The sequence below is a fragment of the Zosterops lateralis genome (genome assembly GCF_965231275.1).
Source record: "Zosterops lateralis genome assembly, chromosome: 4".
NCBI classification, from domain to species: Eukaryota; Metazoa; Chordata; class Aves; order Passeriformes; family Zosteropidae; genus Zosterops; species Zosterops lateralis.
The window spans coordinates 49,683,166-49,707,754 of record NC_139765.1 but is presented as its reverse complement, the minus strand read 5'-3'; the positions used below and the strand labels follow the sequence as shown (position 1 = coordinate 49,707,754).

Below are 24,589 nucleotides of genomic sequence, written 5' to 3'. Positions count from 1 at the left end.
AGAACATAGCTCTTAGGATGTTCAGCCTCACGCAATGCTTTTAACCCTGGCTGAATCACCATTTCCTGATGAACTGTGTTGCAGTGTTCCCAGTGGAACCAGATGGCAGAGTTGTTATCAGCATGTAGAGCAGTAAGCAGCAGTAGCAACGTAATCAAAATTACAATGATTTTAAAGTTTCATTCTACCCACAGCATGATTTTTAAGAGAGACATACAAAAAGAGGCTGCTCAGGACAATCTGAAAGCAGAACTGCCAGTCCTGTTGCAGCTGTTCACAAAGAACAGCTGCATACTTGCAGAATTTAAAAATTCCTTCATATAAAGGGGCACTAAGATACATTAGATGTAATACACTTCAAAAACACAAGCATTTTACAAGTCCATTTTACAAGCCATAATGTCTATTACATCAAGATTCAACAATACAAAGCTTGTCTTTATATTTAAAAATAGAATATAAACAAATAGTAGTTCACATTAAGACAATTGCCACAGCAAAATTTCTGAGAGAAAGTGCTTTAACCTACAGGAAATACCCTAAAGCCTACCAAGCAAGCTCAAAAATTCTCCAACTCAGAAGTGGTAGGGATAGAAACAACAAAAAAAGTGCAAGTGAGATCCAAAACTTTGCTAGAAATCAAGAACTCCAACTGTGCCATGTACCTCAGCTGATAGTCAGGTCAGCTTCATACAAGGAGTAAATATCCCTAAATATGATACAGCACACAATTTTGAAAAAGTAACAGAATAGTTGATTTACTTACAAATGGCTTTATTGAAGCTATAACTTAATAAATTTGATATTTAAGGTGTAAAGTTGTCTCACAGACTAAAAATTAACACAACAAGAATAAACATAAGTAATACAGATCTACTTATGTTATCCAACTGGTGGAATTGAATCTGAAGGATGCAATTCTTTCAAGATAAGGAATTAAGACTATCACAGGACTGAATAAACAGAAGGAAATACAGTAATAGAGTACTTCACAGTAAAATACCTCTTTATTAGGAATATATTTAAAACTAAGTCTTTATTTCAGGTAAGAAAAATAGCATTCTGACTTTTTGTCAGTGCTGATTCTGGTCATTTGCAACATTCTAAACAGCTAGAAAAGTTATTTGCACCATTGTTGCCCATTAACAATTCCCCTAACTGTCCATTCACTGCCTTTTTTTACCTTGTTCTTAAATATGTTGGAAGAAATTCTTCAATAGGGTTTGTATTTAGATCTTTGTTAAGACTGACAGACTGACTTGACAGTGACTCAGCATTTGTTATTAGCTCACATGCAGCTTTTATGAGCTAATTTGAAAAGAACAACATGGTTCAGGAGCTGAACTACAAAGAATTGAAAGGGCAACTATCCAGGAAGACTGTGGTAGAACAAATTCCACTCTTCTACTATACAGTTTAGTACTGTAAAGTAGCAGCAGTTTCAAGAACTCTGTATAAGAGAGCACTGAAGAACAGAATATTGGGGTATTGCTATTAAAATTCAAACATCAAACTACTTCATATGTACATTTTTATACTCAGTACAAGTCTAGACTCTCTTTCTATGCTGTAACTTGAAAGTTTAAGGTAATTAGATCATGCTGTAAACAAATACATAAAACATTTCTGTAAGCTTTACCAGTTTAGGAGTGTGTATAAACACCTGCCTTCTAAAAAATAAAAAGCTGTTTCATTTTCCATCATGAGTATATAGGTATGTTACATATTGTAAAACAAGTTTTTATCCAATTAAAAATGAAATATATGCATTTCATATAAATATTATACAGCATTTGTAATGAAGGCTGTGTTTTTAGATACTTGACATCCATTTTCAAAATGTGATATATCAGGGAAAGAATTCTCCAGACAAATGTATTATTTTTTGGTCTTGGAATTTCTTCTATCCTCTGTAGCCAGTATGAAGCTAAAATACACCTGTTTAAAGTAGACTTCCATATGCAGATATTTTTGAAATGCAGATGAAAACAATAATGATATTACAATCCCTAAATACACGTTTGTGGCTGTTTTAAGCAGAATTTTAAAAACATTTAGAAACACCAAAAATAGGCTATATCAGGAAGCAATCTGATACTCAAATAAATAGAAAATTTGTGTTTTAATGTTACACTGAATTTTAGTACATTTCAATCCAAGAAAAAATAAACAGACATAGTAATGAGTACAGGATTATATATATTACAATATGCCTTGTTATAATACATTTGTAGCTTTACGATAAAAAATCCTGGTGGGCAGACGAGTTTGAGATCATAATTGTCAGAACAAAGCATTAAATGCATTTCTGGACTAAGTACTTTTATTTAATTTCAAAACCTTAAAACAGCATTAGACCTTGGCCTTTTCTTTAAAAAAAAAGAATTAGCTACCATGGGGCTAGCAAGTATGTCTTCTAGGTTTAAATGATACAGAAAATACTTTTCCCAATTTTACATACAATGAAAGGACAGATGATTTCAAAAACAGCACCTATGGCTGACTCCGTGTTGACCTTGACCTAGAAATGCATGTTACTGATCTCTACAAGGAATCCAGCAAATTTTGCAAGTTGTCCATTTCACATGAAAGCAAGAGGAAGGGTTATCATATGCAAAAATATTTTTTCCAACTGTTCTTAATGTGTAATTGAAAACTAAAGGCATGGTTTCTTCATTATAAAAAAATAAAGGTACAACGGAAACTCTAAAGGAAGATAATTCAGCTATAGTGAAGTTGCAACCCTCTGAAAGGAAGGAAAAAGAAAAGAAGTCAATTAGCTAAGCTTTGTGCTCTAACCAAACTACTTACAGTGATTTTCAATGGCAAAAGCCCATGCTGACTGGGTGATTTGACAGTTCCAAATATTTTTTGTAATAATTTTTATTTGTATACAAGGACACTAAAATGATCCAGTCATGCAATGTTCACTTTAAGCATTCTGCATCTCTTTTCCAATCTTATAGCTAAGGATCTTGTTCCAGTCAATCTTGGTGCGGGTAACTGGCAACTGTCGACGTAAGGCCTTGAAGGTAGTGTCCGACATAGTCTGATAGTTCTCACTGATAGCAGTCTGTCAAACACAATGTCACACAAAACAGAGACACGTGAACAACAGGACTAGGGTGCCACATAAACACTCAATGGCTCAGTGGCCTGCTACTTCCTAAACAGGCTTAAAAAAACATTCTGAATTGAAATAATATTTAATGAAGGAAAGCTGCTAGATATAGATTAAAACTGTGTGAAGAAAATTAGTGAGGTATGTAATAAACCTGGCCATAACCAAGGTGTTTCAGCAAACCACAGTGTGGTTAATTCATAGCATGAATAAAATGCTGATCAGAGTTAGCTCATACATCATTAATTCCAGACAGAAAAGTCTTCCACTGTTTTTCCTGTGGGGATGCTGAAGTTAGTCCAAAACATCGTTTGAACTTGAATATAATACATACTATAGATACTTCAAATATTTTTATTAAAGAGTATTTCTGCCAAACTGACAGAACACAATGTCTGAAATTTACCTTATGTTCAAGGTTCTGCAGAGGGTATCTAGAACAGTTACACTTTCCTAACTTTGAAATGACTGACTGAAAGACATAATGCCTATAGTCATATTTAGCTAACAGGGTAGCCTCTGAACAGAATCTGTACAAAAATTCCACATAGGGAATGCACTAATCCTTTGTGACATCAGAACTGCTGATATTTAATCAAGCAAGGAACTTTCCCGCTCTCAAAAGATTACTTCTGTTGTAATGTTAGGCAAGTGAGTACAATCACCAGAAGGTATGAAAAGGCAAGACAGAGTTAGCAGCACGTAATCTCTTTATGTGGAGGTGCATTATCTTGCTGGTTATAGAATACTTTGATTAAGTACATGGTCATGCTATTGAGTAAGAATACAGGGTTTTTTCCAACATACCTGATACTCATTTTCTGCAGCCTCTACAATTTTTATAAATTCCTTCGCTGTCTGGGCTTCATTCTAAGAAAAAAAGCATTTGAATTAGGTCTGGCATAGAGCAAAATTCTAAGCCCAGTCAGATTACATTTTTCCTATAGTTATTAGTGATATCAGGTAGACTCAATGAGAACACTTGGCTGTTCAGTGGCTAAACCAAAACTGAACATTCATCCAAAAGGCATATCCCATATGATGATATTAGAAAAATAAGATCAAATTGTAACAAGCATAAAGAGTGCCATGAAGCTCATTAACATATTTTTGATTAAGAATTCTATGGTATGATAAAAAGATACATGGAACAGATCAGCATTTGGAAAAATGACAGTGCCCACCCAAGTCTCTAAAAACGTGCAAAGTACGAATAACAATATTATCAATGCTACATTCCCAATACAAATTCAAGAAAACTTCAAACATTGGCTAACCCAGAAGTTATAGTAGAATGTAACCAAGAAAACAAAACAGATTTATTTACCACTAAACATTCTGAATCTGAAGACTAAGCTAAGGAAAACACTAGACTTTATGTATCTGGTATTCCAAAATCATCCCTAAATACATCTTGCAAAAATGAGGGTACAAATTTCATCATGATTGATAAGGATGAAGTCAGAAAATAAACTGTCTGAGGATGCAAGTGTATGATTTTTTGAAAATAAAATACGCCCCATCAGTCAATCTAGAGGTGTATTTGCTGAAGTGCTTAAAAGAAATCTCCAGCAGGAAGTGAGGGTTCATGAATTTCCAAACTTCCAATTAGCATTGGAGACATTCCTAAGAGTGATTTTGCAGAAGCTGCTGAAAGTCAGGAGTATTCTTGTCCCATGTAATCCCTCATTCCTGCAAAGGCAAAGACTTGGAGAAAACTGACAGCTTCAACCATTACTGGTTCGAAGCTTCAGTGAAACTGCACCTAACAGCTGTGAAAGTGCTCTTGGACACTGCAGGAGACATGAAGGAGGAGGCAGAGAGCAAGCAGATGAACAAATGAACAGATTTTGACTTTTCAGTGAACTGAGGAAATGCTTTCAAAGGCTCTGCTAATGAAAGGAAAAATTCAGTGGTGTGAGGTCTTGTCTCAGAGGCAAACAAGGGATAAGAAAATAACCTTCAGCAAAATTATTCCCAGCTCTGGCAACAAGAGAACTTTTTAGTCATTTATTTCTGCTGTGCCTGTTTAATGGTTTTAACATGGGTTCTCTGACAAACAACAAAAAAGAGTCATTGAGGCTCCTTTTTATCTACCTACCATTTCTTCTGTGTGAAGTAAGAACTTGTACAGCCTCTGCCCTCTGTGAAGTTCACAGCCAAGGTTAAAAATTGGTAACCAGCAGTATACTTGTTTTTGTTTTAGCTAAGTTCTGTAAAAGACATTTTCCTACTCATCGGTCTGCTGCTGCTTTACTGAATTACGAAACAGGATTAAATTTTTTCCCAACAGTAAGAGAAGCAAAACCTATTGACAGGAGAACTGCATCCACATAGCCTTCCCTGAAGCAACTCTTATTTGAATGAAAGACTAAACAGATCCCTTTGCTCCAGAGAGTAAGAAGTAATTTTATATCTACAGCTTCAGAAGTGTTATCATTTGGCACCACATTCCCCCATTTTTTATGGTGCTATTGCAACTAAAAAGCCAACAAGCCTTGCTTTATATTAACAAACAATGTCCTTTATTGATGAATTGAGCTATTGAGCCAAATTGGCCACTGCTAGTTGTTATCATTAAAATACTTCTACTGTTCACTTTTACAAATTCTCTTTGCCAGCTTAAGCTCACTGTGTTAAATTTTATTAAAAAACTCTCCAACAGAAAATCTTGCTGTTTATAAATGCCACTAAAGACATATCAGAAGTAGTAGCTGTTCCTGGGGGAACATTATCCTTAAAAGATACATCTGGTACTATTTCCAAAGAATTTTTATTTCTGTTGTTTGCTCCACATTACTATAATAATACATTCGGCAAGAAGTTGAAGAAAATGATAATTAAAATAAGAAGTGTGTTATGATTCTCAAGTTGAACCATCTCTGAAACGACTTTTTGTACAGAACAAGACACTGACAGCACCAGTTAGAGACAGAGAAAATGAAGGGAGAATACCCACTGCTGCTTCTCAATTGGTACCATTTGTTTGCTGTTTTAGCATACTGGTCTTCTTCCAGTGAGCAAAGGAGACAGTCTCCTAGAGATTGTACTACTAAAGTCAGTTGTTTTAACTCACACCTCCTTCAAATTCAAAAATTAACTCTGGAGGTCATTCTGCAAACTGAAGTTTAAATACAACAGAAGTGCAGGCAAGACTGACAACAAGCTAATAAAAGCTTTAAAATCAAAGTTAATTTTGCTTATATAAGCCGCATGCAAGGATACATTAATTTTTTTACTTTTTTTTTTAAACACTAGCTACATGTTAGGTAGAAGCAGTAAATATTACATATAAAATATCTGTAAATTTGAACATTAATTCCCATACATGTAGGAGAACAAACTTCTCAAAACTTCTGAGCTTTTTTAAAGTTTGCTTCTATTTTTAAATTAAAAAGTCACTTCAATATACCCACTAAGGTCTTTAAAGGTCACTTACAGACACTGTTAGAGAATCTTGAATGTCTTTATGGCTCACCAGCTGAACATTACCATCTTCATAATAGTGAACCTATAGAAAATTAAACGAAGAACCTCATATTATGTTTTACAGAACAACAACATGCAGGAAAATCAAAGTGTTGTGTTATTTATCATAGTAAGAAACGTATACAAATCAATCAGAACCGCATACAGAATGTTACAGAACAAAAGCAAATAGGAAAACCAAAATAATGTAGAATTTACTATTTTTGAGGGGAAATACTGAACAGGATAGTCTGGAAACATTAGTTTGTGTTGATGTGCCTCAAGTAGTATTTCAAGCAAAGAAGTTTAGGTTTTGGTTAACATTATGCATATGACAACATCTTATTTGTGTGACCTTACTAGAAACTCTTGTAATGAATAGGCTAGACCATTCTAAATAGTGAAGATATATTTAAAATTAGAATAGTTTTGGGAAGGTTTCAAGATACTGGGATGTTTTTCTGCTTCCCCAAGTTGTCCCAGTTTTCTAGGGACAGTGCAACATTAAGCTTCCCTTTCTAGCTCTGTCTGGGTTTGATATTTTCTTCTATTAGATATGTCTCCTAACAAAAACACATATTTATCGAGACAAAGCAGTTCCCAAGGTTAGATAGCAAAGCAGAATGAAATTATTTATTCTTGAAATGCTGCATCTACAGAACAGCCTCCTTGATTATTTTGCAGGAGAACACTAAAATTCTACCCAAACTAACTTCCATACTTTTAAATACAGGTGGGACAGATATGAAAATGTTTAGTTCCTAATAAAGCTGTTGGAAAACTTAAAAATCAGGAACTATATATAAAACTACATATGATCATGAACAATAATTGATAAAGAAGCTATGCAAGTTCATTCACATTAAATAAACATATCTGAAGATTTTTTACAGGATTGATAGAATCAAGATAGTCAACATAGCTGACGTTAGGAGAAAATGAAACATTTGTGTCTCACTGTATTAGACAATGTAAGAAATTTGAGTTTAATGCAAAATAGTATAATTTACTATGCATTGTGATCATATGTGCAAAAGACCCTCAACTTTATAAATAACAGAAAAAACATGACACACAGTAAGACAGCTGTAATACCACACAAAGGAAAGGTTTCCTAGATGAGTAAAACATTATTTCCTATGATTCATCTTAAATTATTATTTTGCTTATTGTCAAATACTTGTTTTGGAATTCATTTCCTAAAAGATGACAGGTGTTTACTCAGTGCACAATTTTAAGAACTCCCAATGAAGCAGCAGAACTCAAAAAAATGTAAGTGTTCACCCTTGTCCATCACGATTCACTACAGAAAACCCAAACCTCCCCTGTGCTCTGAGGCCAATATCAGCACAAACATCTTATCTGTGTAACTGAGTCACATTCTTGGCAAACACTCAGACCTAAAAGCTTAGCAGAGATGGAGAGTCAAATCTTATTCTGGGATGTGTTACATCTTGAACAAAATATGAGAAGTAACTGTTCTGTACTATACCTCACTGCTGACATCCTTCTAGAATGCTAGGTCTGGGTTCAGAAGACTACAAGAAGGAGGATGTTTATGAACAGAACCTCTTGGAAAGGTTAACTAAGGAGGGATGAGAATAACAAATTATCTAAGAGATAAAATTAGCAACCAGTACACTTATCATTGTTTTCCATGCACAGTTGGAGCATGTTAAATGCCACGGAGTTAGTTTTAGTAAAAGGCTCTGCTGTCACTTTTCCCTTTACATATAATTTAAAAAAATTAAACAGAAGAAATTGTGACAATTGAAAATCTCCTACATCAGAATTAATAGAATTTAAGAAAAAGGAAGAAATTGTGCAAATTATCTTAAAAATACTGAAGACACCTGAAGATAGCGGGTGATGCTGCAAAATCCCCCTAACTTAATAATAAAAGGTCTTATCAGAAACAGAGCAATAGTGTATTGCTGTGAAAGATTTTGCAAACAACGCTGAAATTTCAGTACTCTAAAATTACACTAACGCTGTAGATACTAATTTTTTAGAAGAGTATTTGCTCCTTAAAAAAAAGTGCTTTTTTGTTTTGTGAGGTGAAGAGGGAGCACTCCCACAAACATTGAAGAAATTATACACCATTTCTAAAAATTTAAAACTGAGTTCCAAATAGCAGTTTCTACATACACAAAAAAGTAAAACTTTTCATCACTCTCCAGAACACACACTTTAATGAATATAAATAATGTCTTGATTAATTATGTGAAATAGTACTAAAAGACAAAATCATCTGGTGCCCAAATGTAAAAACTGATTAGAACCTGAATGAATTCCTCGTTCAGACTGTCTTTTTGGCTGCTGCCCTAACCTTTCCAGGAATTTGGTGGACACTTGCTTCCTTGTTCTGGAAAACCTCTTAAGACATTTAACCAAAAGCATATGCTGTGGAGAAAATGCCTGCTTTGCTGCAAGTTGGATTTAAGTGACAGAGTCTTGAGAAGCCTAGAAGTTACTTAAGGTGTTGCTTACCATGACTGTTGTGATCTGACAACATAATAATGGCTGTTCACACTTTGACTATCATTCCAAATGTTGGCACCAGCACGGGAAAGCAGATTCAGTGTCCCCTTGCTTGGGTGAATCTGAACACAGTTACCACATCCTAAAATAACATCCTAGCCTCAGGCTAGAAAAACATTCCTTTGGATCTTCCTTCTGCAGTCATCATTGAGCAGTAAGGACAAGCAAAACTCATGGGGACACAAAAACAGCAAGAAAAAGAAATTTGACTCTGCCTTGTAAAAAAAAAAAACAAACTAAAAAAAAAAGTACACAGAAAGTCAGACTGCACTGAGTTTCTAGCCCCTGATCCCAGAACTGTTTCAATAAACTGCTGCGATGTATGTGTACACATTCCAAGGAACTAATCCAGGAAGTCAAGTCTCCCTGCCTACCACATGACAGTCGAGCTTCCTTTGGTCTCAAGACTTCTGCCTGCTTGGAATTCCTCCTTTCTGAATACCCTAAAGCCAAGAGGAAAGCCAAATTCTGAATGGAGAAGACACAGATTCAAAATTTTCTGATGGTGGAATTGGTGAAACCAAAAGTTTCCACCTTTCTGAACAATATGATAACATTTTAAAAAACCCCATTATCAGTTAAAATAAAAAAGAAATTCTACTTCAGGACAGACCTATCCTCAGGAAAGGCTTGCCTCACTGTGAGTTCAACAGGAAACCAAAGAGATATATACCTAGCTGAGGTGAATACACCTTCTCAAATCCTCTGAATCATTACATTAAACACACATTTTATGTTTCTAAGGATTAGATAAATATGCAAATCAAGTCACTAACACTTAAGTCAGTGAGCATTGCTGCTTTGCTTATTGGGTCTCCATTTTCCCTTAACATATTTGATACACTGGCCTGAGTCTCCCTTGATAATGACTGGAGACTTTATGGCTCAGGACACAGTTTGAGATAAGAATACCTGAATTTTCAAGATGCCAGCAACTTGAGTGGTTGAAGGGGTGATTGTAAACTTCCATTCTGACCTCCAACGGCCATTCCTGAAAAAAAGCAGTAAAACAGAAATAGGATATCACCTCACTGGTTATGAAAAGAAATCCCAACATATAAATGATTGTCAAAGGAAACCAGAGAATGAAATTTGCAATGCAACCACACATGCAGAAAATCTTTTCAGCCTCACGATCAGTCAAGAACAGAACCGTTTCCCGAAATATCTTCAGTTTCCAATGTGGACCAAGGAGATTTGTTATTAAGGACCTTTTAACAGGAGAACTTAACTTCTGAAAATACCTAAAGCCTCGAATGTTCTTTCTCTCTTGTAGTATTATTTAGGCACACACAGTCAATATTTTGTTTCTAGGACCTGGATGACTAGATCAGCCAAAGTCACACTTCACCTCAGGCTATCAAATACTTGAATCGAAGGAACATTAAAGTAGCAAGACTTTCTACTGTGTTTAACTGTAACTAGGCCTTACAGCTCTTCTAGCATTTCCTTTCCAGGACAACTATTTCTTCCACAAATTCAGAATCCTTGCCAAAATGCCTAAAGGGTGTTTGAAATGCCTGGAAAACAGTATGGGGAGAGCATGGTGTAGTTTCACCTGATTTCTTTACTGTAAGCTAGACATTTTCTTATTTAGCTATGAGGTTAGTGAATTAGAAAGTTAGTACTATAGAGTTAAACTAAGAATGCTCTGCAGCTGTCCATGATTTGTCTTGTGTTTGCACTTAAAGAAGGAAAGAAAGTTGATACTATGTGTTCCAATCCTGCTAATGGCTAGGTGTAGATTCCAGTGCATTCAACAAAAGGAGAGAAAGACATAAAATGTTAAAATTAAGAGCTACTAATGAATCTATATAATGACACATCTTAGATAGTAACAATGGTAACTCAACTATAAAGCCATTGGTTATTATTTCAAACAATATCCAAATTCTCACTGAAAATATAGACTAAGACAATTCAGAAGCTTGTTGGCATTGCTAAGAAAACTGAAAGGGTCACCTGTTTTAGTGAGACTAATACTACTAGTAGCCTTATAGACTGACCTACTGATTATGAGAAAGCTTACATGCAGGATTATACCTTAGGTACAATTCTAGTTTTCAAATGCCAGGGATTCAATGGCTAGCTAACAGATATGTTTGCTTCTCAGCCACTCCGTGGTCCCTTGAAGTTAAGATGACCACAGTGTTTCCACTCTGGGATATCTTTTTTGTCCTTAAGTTGCTATTACAAAAAAAAATAAATTCAAGTATTCAGAAGGATTTTTTTGTAGGAAATGCTCTAAGGTAAAAACAACACCATTTCTTTATTTAGCTCACTGACTTAAAATGTTTTGTAAAAGATTAATTTTCCTCTTCTTTCTTTAATAAGCCATCTATCCTACTATGTTGATAGTATTTCAAATAATCATGAAGTATTTTTCTTTGTTATATATTGGTTTTCTGCCACCCAACAAACTTACTCTCATAGTAGGCTGAGAGACTTGCAAATGCCTAAAAAGCTGAAACACACTGAGAGTAAGTACTGACTGTGGCTTGGGCTGGATATCCAGCCATACAGCTGGATAACAGGAATCTGGTTAACTTGGAATCCATTCCTTCATCTCTAAGTCTCCCAAACCAATATGCATTTATTACAACTTGCTAAGAAAAAGAATTAGATTTTGACTACCCCTGAAAAACTCTTAAAAACATGGTCACTATTAACCCACAGATGCCCAACCATAACTTTAATAAAGAAAATTTTCAAGAAAGATTTTCTCTATCTATAAAAGGTTGTTGCATATCTGTTCCTCTTCTTTAAAGACAACAGAATTAATTATTTGGAATATCAAAATTCATTCATAGCTCCAAACTAAAAAGAAAACAAGTATTATTTCAAGCTACTTCTAATATTGATGTTAACTAGTTAACATATAGACTTAACTAGTCAAGTTTAAGTCAAAAAGAAAAAAAACTTATTAGCTATGCAAATTCAATAAAAATCAGTATATGGAGCAAATAATTTAACTGATACAAACACATGCTGAAATTACTATGGATATGTAATATCCACCTTCAGAATTAAAACCCAAAGATTTCTGTACTTCCATTCATTACCTGTGGGATTACTAATATAAATTGCAAGCAGATGCAAAATAGAAAACGAAATAATAAAATACCTTTCTTCTGACAACTGCATATATAAGCTATCTTTAGGATATAACCTCCTTAACCCATTCCTGATAACTGTGACATTTTATGTCAATTCTGGCCAGTTTCCTGTATGGAGCTACCCAAACTTCACTCCAGACTGCGGAAAATATCATTCAACCAAGCCCAGGAAAAAAAAAAAAAAAAAGCTGCAGTTTGTAAGAGCTTATTTCATCCAAAATTGTCTTTATCTGTTTAACCCCAGAACTGATTACTTAAGTCCCACCATGAAGCGTTCTTTGGTCACCTTCTTTCTCTGAGAAACTCAAACTAGAAGGAGCTGGGTTTATTCTGCCAGTCACAAAGGAAGCAAAACAAGCCAAAGGAACTGTATTAGGGAACACAGCCATGAATATTGGTGTCAGTGTGATAAACAGGAAAATTAATCACGTGTCAGATGCGCGATACGGAATTTTGTGAAGTTCTTCAAAGGAGATGCAGATACACAGTCAGCCATTTGACTTATCACAAAGGAAGAGATTTCTACAGTTCTGGCAGAAAAACTTGGGAATGGGGTGGAAGAAGAAGGCTTCCATACAAGATACGTATCCACCTTCTTCTCTGAACTAAGGATTATCAGTGTAATGACACTTATGCAGTTTGCTGTGCTTTACTTTCTGTGGATCCATACAGAAACTTACCAAAAATTTTTTGCTTGAAACTGATGGCTCTCTATGCATGCAATAATGGTTTGCTGTCCATCAATTGTTTTACCATACACCTAAATTAGGGAAAAAAAAAAAAAAGGCAAAAAAATGAACAGAGTCTAAGTTTGAGTAGACCTTGGTCAAACTGCTTAGCTGTCTAGTTCTACTATTGCTACATAAACTGCAAAATTTCCTTTTATAACAATTATGATTACACATAAAATTCTGTACATGAAACAATAAAGTGTTTATGAATAAAAAAATCTAAGATTAAAAAACCTGAAGGTCAATCATCTTACCTAGATTTTATGTATTGTGAACTCCTTTTTCTACCACTACAGGAATTCTAAGCCTGTAACAGTGACTACTGAGACAATATATATTTGTTATCAGCTGCGTTTCAAACACCAGTTGTTCTAGCAACTATATGACAATTGAAACCTGTACAGAATAGAAAAAGGGTGGGTTTGATCCTCTTTTCTGCTTTATGCCCCCAAATCAAATACTACTAAAAATTATCTCGGTGGACATTCGATCTGATTTCCTTTACAGGAACTGGAACTCATCTGACTGCTTGGGAATCCAATTCAACTTGTTCACTCAGCAGTTGATTTACTTCCCCCTCCTCCCCCCCCCCCCAGTTAATTTTGCTGTCACATCAACATAAATCACAGAACAGCTATCAATAGATCAGTTTGCTGAGATTTAAATAGTCACAGGGCTTGTAACAGCAAGCAAATACTATTTTAGTCCAGACTAAGAGGTTTTATTTTAAGAAGCTATCAGGACCACCAATTCTGGGGATAAGAATAAGTACTTGGATATACAGGAGATATGATGGAGCAAAATCAGTTTGCTTTGCTAAGACAGTTTTGTCAGTAACCCAAGCCAAGGCAGACATTTCTATCTTATGGACTTTTTCTCCCCTTCTAAGGAACCAGACAGATAGCCAGGATCAGCAGGATCAACCTGCAGTAGTTCACAAAAAAAAATGTTGAAATGAATTAAGAAATTTAAATGAAAATGCTTACATACAGAGGTAAATCTTCACTGTGACCAGCAGTAACCACCCACTAATAATCCAATAGCTAAAATAATAAATTTCTGAAGCTTCCCTGCATTTCTCATGAACCTCCAACAGGAAAAAATTCTTTACAGTGAAAATTGCCTGTCTTTCTGGTTTACAAATAGTTCCCTTTTAAAATTTCTATCTATCTATATTGGTACAGTGGTTATGTAATTTAGCACTTACTGTGCAGACACCATTTGGATAGTGTTCCTTCACATAGGCTTTCATTGCTGTTTCAACTGAGTTTCTCCAGGACTCTATGGCATTTTCAACTTCATGGGGTCTAGGATCAGTAGCCTCCTTTCTTAAGTGATCAAATTTAAAAGAAATCTTGTTCTTGGGATCCAGAAATTTTCCATTTCCCAAATCACCATGTTCTGTTATCAAAACCTGTATTATAAAATTTAAGTTATTTTTTTCATTTATATATATTTATATTATATACAATTTATTAAATCATAAAATTACTTAATAACATTTGCTATTCATTAAAAACTTTTAAAAATGCCATGCTGAAGCTTATTATATCCTGCATTTAATGGGAGCTTAATCACACCCAAAGACTTACATTTTAAACAAAATATGCATACAGCAAGAGAGGAGAATGTGAGTATGATACAGTGCCTCAGAAAAATGAATCTTGAATCTCACCCTCTTACTGCACCAAACAATGCAAGACAGAAATTCATGTCTTCTACTACTCAAGATGGAGCAAATTTTTACAGCTCCAAAACATTGAATTCAGCCAGCATTGCAGACTAAAATTTCAAGCTCTTTAGATATCCCTGAGTAATTAACTCATGGGACTGGTACTGGTACTACTGAAGGGGCCCAATCTCTTTGGTAGGAAGGATGCATTTGTTTTCATTTTCTTGCCAAGAACTGTTCCAACACCAAAACATCTTTAACAGTTTAAGGAAGATTGGAAGTATTTCATTGTATTCATACCTGTTCGTCGTAACCGTCAATTTTTACAGGAGTAAACTGGTCCAAGTTGTACTGTGCAAATGCACTACAAGAGAAAAAATCCAACAAAAGCCTGCATCAAGCACAGTCTTTTTCCTTAGTAGCAGTTAAGGGATCTAAATAATAGCTAATAATCTGGGCAATGATGCATTAAAAAATTGTATCAATGCTTTACCTAGCATGCCAAATTTCTTGGAATCACTTTGATTCACTCAAGTGCTTGTATTACAGATTCCAACCACCATTACACAAAAATTTACATTCAGAAGTAACCTGATGTAAACAAATACCTAAGCTTTACAGTAACCCATAGAAACTGGAGGAACAGATAAAGTTTAAATTCCACTACTAAGCCACATACCTGCATTCTTAAACATGAAACTAATTATGGCATGAAAGTACAGTAGGCATAATGTTCCGATACAGAAGTAGGGTCTAAGGATGCAGAATCTTACAGATGTTCAAGTAACATCTGCCATGAAACAGAAAAAGTTGCTCTAATCATTATGATACAACACAGATCTCTCCTCTGCCAAGAATTTAATCTTGATCAAAGATGCTCAGCATACACAATAGGGTTTTACTTGCCAAGCACACATCTTTAAACAAACTGCTACTGATTATGCAAGTCCTACTGAAAAAATATCTTGCTTTTATGCAACTGAGTATGTGACAGCTGGTACTTACTGGGCTGCCCCTTCCCTGAGAAGATTGTCATTATTAAGCAGCAACCGAACATCTGAAAGGAGGTTTTTACAACATATAAGTACAGTTAACACAAAACTTTTTTCAAACACATAAGAAATATCAACAGACTGCACGAAACAAAAAAACTAAACTATGCTAGACCCACAGAGATTACTAGGTAAGAAATTTATTGCTTCATATTTTATAATTTTGACTGAATGAAATGAAAATAATAGTATAGAAATGGATCTCTTCCAAGACAATCTGGCAAATAGATATAAGCTGTATCTTACAGGCTCTAAGAATCTGTCAATCTAGTTTTAAGAGAAGCTCTGAATGAGAACAGCACAGAATTCTACCAAGTTTCCTTTAAAATGTGTATTACCAACTCCTTCACACAATACTATTGTTACTGTATTCTGATGACACTGATATGGTATGCATTGAACTACCTTGCCATTTTTAGTGTCATTCCTAAATGACACTTAGTAGGTAGAGGATTATACACCACAATAGCATTTTTTCTACCATGATATAAGAAACATATGAATATAAAGTTAACACTCTCCTCAAAATTACTTAGTATTTATTGTGCAGCGAACTTCTCACTTATGTACTTCACTTTACTAGGCACTGTTTTAATAACAATTTAATTCACTGCTCATTAACTAACCAAACATTAGTCTCTCTAGAATGTATTAAACCTCTTCCAAATATTTCCAAGGTATCATTCAAGTGAAAAGAAAAAAAAAAAAAATCTGGACTATATTTAAGGTATTTTTTCTTTAAAAAACAAACAAGCATACCCTCCTGAAATGAATCAAACTCCCCCACGCAAACCAAAACACAAAATACCCCAAAGGAAAAAAAAACACCTCACATACTCAAAAAAATCCATAATTTACAGAACTGGAATGAAAAGCTTTCTCCTTCTTTTTAAGAAGGCAGCCTGAATCTCACTGAACACTGGTGAGGCATTTATGATCAAATGTTTGTTATGTGTTTTCAAACACATTGTACTCTGTTATTGAGCAGGTAGTTGCAGCTATGAATTAGCATAACAATAAAGTTTATAAGCAGTACTACTCTGAGAAATTTTAATAATCCTCAGAAAACTGAGCTAGTAAGCTGCTCACTTCAAAAATGAAGTACTAACTAATTTTAAATAATAACTAGCTGGCCACAGTTTTACTAAGAACAAGGTGCTTGTAAAAGCATTGCATACTTTAATAAACTTAAGCTCTCTTCAATCTGACACTGACTACAGGTTTAGTATATTAAATTTACTCTTTTACTTAAAAAGTTTCAGAAACATTTGTAAGCCACAACTATAAAGCCTGCTTTTTTATACTATATGTATGCCCAAATATCTTGACAACAGACAAGCAACAATTTTTTTTTTTTTAAATAACATCTTAGGAAAAGTTCAGACAATAATAGTTGAAATAAGCTTATTTTAAGTTTCCTTTCAGTTTACCAATACATTCAGAAAAATTGAGTGTGCCCAGAATTTAAAGGTTAGAAATGTTTGGAGAAGATTAATATTCTTTCCACAACTGGCATTATGCAGCAGTCTTTTGTGTATTCAAGTTAAAGTATTTGTAATGATATTCCTTCTTAAAAAAAAGGGATCATTTTAATTTCAGCTAGTTTAATTTTTGTTGAAAAATATAATTGTCTATCAAAGATGAAAAATAAAAGAGTATGTGTCTTCTAAACAGAAACCCTTGTAACTGTTAATTCATGACTCACTGAAAACAGAGACAAAGCTTGTTCTCACATCACAAAGAAAAGTAGTACTTCCCTTGTTTTGCATTTAAACTTCAAGTTGTCTTGTGACTGCAAAGCTTATCATGCCCAGCTACAAAACCAGCCCTTATAGCAAGGGAGCTGCTACAATGTAAGCCACATGAAATTCAGGAGAATAATCAGCAATGCAATTCTGGATAGAGATGCCTTAAATCAAAGGACAGAGCAGACAGATACTCACCATTGAACACCTCATTGAATTCTCCAGGAGGAGCATGAATTATGAATTTTGCTGCTATACGCACCTTAAATACAAAAACAATCATGTGGTTGTATATACTTGCAGTATATTCAAAGCAGTTATGCATTATGTGGTTTTAACAGCCAGACATGAAATTGTACAACTCCCACTGTTTCACATTATTTCAACTACTTGGTCTTTATTATATAAAGTTCCACCCCTTCAAACAGAATAGAGATTATATGTGATGGAAGCAGATAGAGAAATTGAGTCATACATGTTTTCTATTACTGATAAACAGGAAAAGATGAATATAACAAGTAAAATCACATATTCACAATCTATGTCAGCTTTCAGTCCATGGATGCCTGGGAATCAATACACAATTAACAGAGCCAGAAATCATGAAGATGCATTTGACCTTTAAAGCTTCTCTTCCAACTTTACTACATATAATTTGGTTCTATACTTTCCAAAAGGTCCACACTGACAGATTAGGCTTAAAAACACTGCATAGACAGACCCTAAAGCTTGTCATTTCACCTGCATCTACTTAAGACCTCTTAGTACCACAATACCAGCAGATAAAGCTTAAAGACCTTAAGATCTTAATTAGCAATTAATGGCCTTCAGCCACAACCTCTTGCAGAGAAAACACAGCATAAGCCAGTATTTCCACTAAAAGTATGCACACCTGCCCAGGCTTTCTATCTCCTGCTTGCACAAGCCCTTGTACAGCAGCACAGTGAGCAAAGTCAGGAAAGTTATTGCCCTTTTTTTCAGACCAGGTCCCCGAGCTGGTTCACTACACAGCTACAGACACATGTGCTTGCAAAAAAATCCATAAAAATACTTTCTAAATGTGAAACAACTTTTAAACTTCTCAACTACTACCTTACTTGCAGAATGTCACTTAGCACATATGCTTTCATTAATTCGTTTCCCCCCTTGCACTGTTAAAGGCACCCAATATAAAAACTAAGTAAATAAATATTGGTTCCCTAACTTAACCTGGCAAAAGTTCCTATCCTTTGCAGTTATCCAAGTTCACCAGACACTTAAAGCTCTCTTGCATCCTCGATATGGTGTTGCTATTCAAATACAGGATATTACCTGAACCAGAGTTTCCCTTTCCAACACCTTCTATCATGTATCTATGGAACAAAGAGCTTGAAAATTCAGCGTCTGGGAGCGCTGTTTGAAATTAAGGTGTTTGAGAAGCACACATTTCATTAACAATATCTAAAAATAACCAGAGAATTACATCTACACATTTCTTTGTATTTGAAACTAAAAAAGACCTGTCTGAGCATGCCAGAGCTCTTGAACTGACAGGAGAACAGCTTTTACAACTGAGAGTAGCAATACAGCCAGTGTTTGGGCCTCTGCTTCTTGACAGGGCCCAAATTTCAGACAAGGGTCTCCAGGAGAGGTGGTTCAAGCTGAAGTGTCCTGGGAGAGCACTCAGCTGCCTCATTAGCAGTGTTCAAACCTCATGAGATCCCATGTGACCAGCCCAGGCAGCTTTCAGATCACTAACAGCACATGATCATTCAGAACTGGATAACGGAAACAGAAAAGTTGTCAGTTCACAACTTTCTAACCTAAATGCTGCATTTTGGATTACAGACAGCTTTTGTCTGCTACCTTAAACACATCAGAACTCTTACCACATAAACGTGAATTTGCATTATACTGAGATAAACACCAGAGTTCATTCTTCTCAAAAGACACACAGAGAGGCAAGAGCATCTTCTATGGCTACTTATTAAAGCAACTTGGATTGTCTCCTTTGAATTAAAAGAATGTAAACTTATCTTCATTACCAACATTATCCAAACTAATCCACACACTCCTCTACCTCTTGCTGAAGTCAAGGCATCGTACTCAGCTCAATGCTCAAGCCAAAGTAATATAAAGAATTTGAAATAAAGGTAACCTATGGTATTAATAAAGCACTTAGAAAGGAGAAGGGCAAGGCAGGCTCCAAGGTTCTATCACCAGCACATTTTATCAAATGACCAGTTGTGCTGGGGCAGAACTAATTTTCTTAACAGTTGCTGGTAGGAGACTGTGTTTTGGATTTGTGTTGAACACAGTGTTGATAATAGCTGTTTTTGTTGTTGCTGAGCAGGGCTTACACAGTCAAGGCCTTTTCTGTTTTTCCTACTGACACACTGACAAGGATGTTCAGAGGGTTTGGGAAGAGACACAGCCAGGACAGGTGACCCCAACTGACCAAGGGATATTCCACACCACATCAAATCATGCTTAGTATATAAAGGGGGGGTGAAGAAGGAGGAAGGGCTGGAGATTTTGGAGTGATGGCATTTCACTTCCCAAGTCACCATTACATGTGACAGGCCTCTGCTCTCCTGGAGATGGCTGAACAGCTGCCTGCCCACAGGAAGCAGTGAATTAATTCCCTGTTTAGCTTTGCTTGCAGGCATACCTTTTGCTTTCCTTATTAAACTGTCTTTTTCTCAACCCATGAGTTTTCCCACTCGTACCCTTCTGATTCTCTCCCCAGTCCCACTGCTGGGGCAGTGACTGAGTGGCTCTATGGGGCTTGGTGGCTGCCTGGGGTTAAACACAAATTTACAGGGTCAGGGATCAGGCCTGAAAAGCAAGTATTTAGTTGTGTGATTTCAGCACGACTATCACCGGGCTGACTCCCAGCTCAAGATGAAGGAACATCATTTCCTGATTCCTTGACTTGAAGTGAACAGGACTGCTTACCCCTGCCAAGGCCACGTTAGTTTTGGGCAAGCACAGAAACAAAGACATTTGGAGCTGTGAAACAACAGGTCCAGCAGTTCTGGGCAGGCAGCAGCTGTAGAAGCAAAACTAAGCAAAACATGGGTGCTCAAACTGCACCCTGAATGACCACAGGCTTTAAACTGGTAACATCTGTAAGGTGATACACTAGGTCTATACTAACACTGGACAACTACCTCATTTTCAGCTGTTTTGGTAATATAAATCTGGCTTTGCTTATTTTTTTTCACTATCAGTAAAAACTATTTTTATCAGTCAGATTAGCTACACTATAAGTAATATTCATTCAAAAGCATTCAGTAGTAACAGATGTCCTCAGGACAGACCAACCTAGACATTACTTTTTACAAACATTTTACAAGTATATTCAATTTCTCACTGAAAGTTTTTTTCAGTGTGAAAGATTTTTCAGTGTGAAAATTCATCATAGAATACACTTTTTATAGAATAGATAAACACAATGGTGCAAATTTGCAATGAATACCTCATCAAGTATAAAGTATATTCATATTTACAAAAGCAAAAAATCTAATGTGTTTTCAGAAGTTGAGAGTGTGTCAGCTAAGACATCCCGTATTTTGCTAACCTGCCTTTGTGAAGCCAATTTAAAAGTAATCCACTTTCCTTCAGTGGTTAAACTGAATTAACTTCTCTGTGATGAGTATCTGATAAAGCCATTCTCTCCCCAATTCATACGTACAGGAAGTGCATATAAAAGAATTAAATCCAGTAGTCACCCATAACACATTATAACTGGAAAGCACTTACAGATTTATTGCCACTGAATTTTTCCAGAAATAAATGCTCTAAAGGGGGCCCTCTGTTTTTCAAACCCAGACTGATACTGAAGGATAAATGAATGCACTTCCATGAGCCTCTACGAGATTAGCATCTCCCCCTTTTGGAAGCAAAAAGCCTCTGGCTCAGCTATTACTTGGGGAAGCACAATTAAAAGAATGGGGTAGTCCATATAAAATATGATGCTCATGGGCAACTAAAAAATATAAATTAAAAATGCACACAACTTGTAACACAAAGTGACAGGCAAAAAGCTAAATAGGTCTTTAGTCAAACTGAGATAGGAAGTTGTATCTGGTGCAAACAGTTTTAAGCAAACCAATCAGGTGCATTACAGTTGCAACCAATGCTGATTATTCACTGCATTGAGACTTCTAAAAATTGATTTGAGCAAGCCAAAACAGAAACATCACAATATCTTAAAGAATCCAAATGACAAAACCTTTTTCCATTCAAGAGAACCGCACCTTTGCACACAGTACAAGAAACTTATACATGTATCAGCAAGTAACAAAATATTGTTACAGTTGAGTCTTCCTTTAGAAAACTCAAAGACATAAAATACCTGAAGTTTCTCTACTTATTACTGTAATTACTTCCCAAAACACTACCTGAAGTAGGTTAAGACAGTGTTTTATTGATGTAGATTTAATTTACAGACAGCTTTCATCTTCAAGTCTTCAGAGTGGCAAGAAACTATAAACTTCACACTTCACTAATCCAGAACATCTGACCACCAGTGATTTACGAAAAAACAGCTTTTACCACAAACCTGTGTAAGGAACTACACATTTTCTATATTAAATTTCTTGAATGCAACACCCCCCGATCTATATATGTTTTTATTTATCGTGTCTTTGTGAAGGTTTGAGCATTAATTTGGACAATTCACACGGAAGCTGAGAGCCAGTTTAAAAAAAAGTATAAAAATTACTTCTGAAATACTGAGAAGGGAAGCATTCCCCACTCCAGCCACTCTCTTTATCCAGTTTTCATATTGACGCCACTCTCGGTCTTGCTTAAATTGAAGTCTGCTCTCAGCAGGTAAGAGCTAGCAAGATTTACTTTCACAATTCAAGTGAAGCCAAATCTACCCATCAAATTAGTTACAAGTTTATCAAACCTAGAAGCTTACTAATTTCATAAATGAAACTTTTTCAATTAAGATGAAAATTCATACAGAGAAGCCTATCAAAAAAGAAAATGACAGGATTGTTGTATGTGATGAACATGATTATTAGGCATTACGCCTAATTCTTTATTCTGCTAGAGATTAAAAGCGTTGGTCTATCAACAAATGCCTACACTCAGCTACAATAATATTTGCAGTTTCCAGAGTACACAAGCAAAGAGCAATGTAGTAATGTACAGAATGGTGGCAGTTATGCTAAATCTATTTTTTTCCATACTTCTGCCTTTATTTCACAATTTCATTTTCCTCAATGTATGATACCCATCACGTGCACAGAGAAATCCTACTTCTCTATATTTTCCAGCCTAAGACATTCTGAAGTTTCTTTTACTTTTAGGAAGTTATACATAGCAGCTTCAAATGCCCTGAGACCACTCTTCCTGTTCCCGGCCCATGAGAAGTGACAGTGGTTGGAGAAGCCGACGCTGTGCGCTGTCTGTGCCTATATATGGTCAGGAGCAGCTCCCGTGCAGGGCTCTGCAGTGCCGCTGGCAGCTCAGCTCCGCCAAGGCAGCCCGCGCCTCAGCTCTGCTAGGGTGCATCCAACAGTAACGGAGACATTCAAACTCTCTCTTTCATTCTTCTTTCCCCCTCTTAACTCGACTGAAACACAGTTATTTCACAGCTGTATTTGCTAGGCATCCTGACAGCTCACTCCTTCAATCAACATTCCTCCTGCACAGAAAAAACATGCTGATAGGCAGGATGCAGTGAAACCACGTACTCACCCTCACTCTTCCCTACACATCCGCTATTTCAAATTCAGAAATTCAGCTGTAAACTCTTTGCAGCAGTGAGACCTACCCCTTCCTCTACACTCATAACAGATCAAAGTTCACTGCCCCACAGCAATAAAAATGAAATAGTGAAATAGATACTAAAAGCCCTTTTTACCTAAGAAATTGCATGAAAATTTGGGAGAGGGGGGGAAAGGAGGAAGAGGGAGGGCGTTCAAAAGATTCCCACGATAATTTCCACTCAAAGACAACTTTGTTGCTAATCACAGGGGGAAAAAAAAAAAAAAAAGCTTCCTAAAGTTACTTTTATCACTGTTACTGCAGCCTCAACGCATTGTACATCATGCATTTACATTCTGGATTCCTGAGGGTACCCTTGCTATCTTACAACACACAATAAATCTCCCACTCACAGAAACCTGTGATTGGCAAAAAAAGGATGGTGAGATAACACATCCAAAAGGGAGCCCCAGGAACAGCAGAGTCTAGAGAGCTCTGTTCTCAGTCATGCCTTCTGTGTAGTTCTTGTTGAAAACCTGTCTAAAGGTTTTCAGGCAACTAAACAAGTGGGTTTGTCCTGACCCACTTAACTCTATTTACAGGTAGCTACAGGGTTTTCTCACAATTAGCTCATAGTCACATAAATATTAACACAGACTGATGAAAATGAGGCAAGTTTGAATTCTCTCAAGAGCTCTAAGTCACACTCAAAATAAGGGATACTTCTTGTAGTCACTGGAGTGATACTGGACATAACACTTACCTAGTTTTACTCAGTTCTGAGTTTGATTCGAACTCGTGATTTTAGTTCAGCTTGAGCTGTACCACCATTTTTCAATATGCAGCTTTGTTGTCCCTTATAAAGCAAAACTGCTCTGACATCTACCACTCAAAATGAATTCTGCACACATCAAGGAGCACAGTCTAAGGTTCATATACTTGCAAGATACAATGCTTGATGCTCTATCCAAACATCAACATAGTTTCTGACTTTGTAAACCCTTCAGCGTTTGAAGAAAATGTAGCTGGCTTCCACTTTGGACAGCTGGATACTTGGTAGTACTGGCTCCAAATGCTCATTAAATAAATCACTAGGTTAGATACTTCCCAGATGTTACACCAGTATTTTTACAAACTCCTATGTATCATCAGTGCTCATCTATTTCTGTGAGTAGTCAGACAAGCAAACTGATCTAGCTAAAGAATAGCTTTACAAGGTGGCAAGAAGACAGCAACCAATTTAGCTAAAAAAGAGCTATCACCCCATGTCAGCAGCAAACTGCCTTTGCAGCATCTCATGAAACCTCACCATACCCATGGCTCTAACTTCAAACAGTGAACCAGCATCCCAAAACATGCATCATCTCACACAAACAAGGAACAAAGGCAGCGACTCTGGTAGAGAGGGAATGAATATAAAAGTAGTTGCAACAGCTTCCT

General features: G+C 36.0%; 1 protein-coding gene across 1 annotated transcript in view; it reads right to left on the bottom strand.

Moving 5' to 3' along the window:
* Positions 1 to 757: 757 nt before the first annotated feature.
* The window catches only part of CAPZA2 (capping actin protein of muscle Z-line subunit alpha 2), a 30,953-nt gene continuing 7,121 nt past the window's right edge, over positions 758 to 24,589 (bottom strand). Inside the window, exons 2-10 of the mRNA XM_083858753.1 lie at positions 17,645 to 17,708; positions 15,655 to 15,706; positions 14,950 to 15,013; positions 14,185 to 14,391; positions 12,927 to 13,006; positions 10,043 to 10,121; positions 6,561 to 6,632; positions 3,929 to 3,991; positions 758 to 3,073 (exon numbers count right to left, since the gene is read on the bottom strand). Coding sequence (XP_083714879.1) covers positions 2,933 to 3,073; positions 3,929 to 3,991; positions 6,561 to 6,632; positions 10,043 to 10,121; positions 12,927 to 13,006; positions 14,185 to 14,391; positions 14,950 to 15,013; positions 15,655 to 15,706; positions 17,645 to 17,708 — 822 coding nt within the window. The 3' untranslated portion in view covers positions 758 to 2,932. The remainder of the gene's footprint in view (positions 3,074 to 3,928; positions 3,992 to 6,560; positions 6,633 to 10,042; positions 10,122 to 12,926; positions 13,007 to 14,184; positions 14,392 to 14,949; positions 15,014 to 15,654; positions 15,707 to 17,644; positions 17,709 to 24,589) is intronic.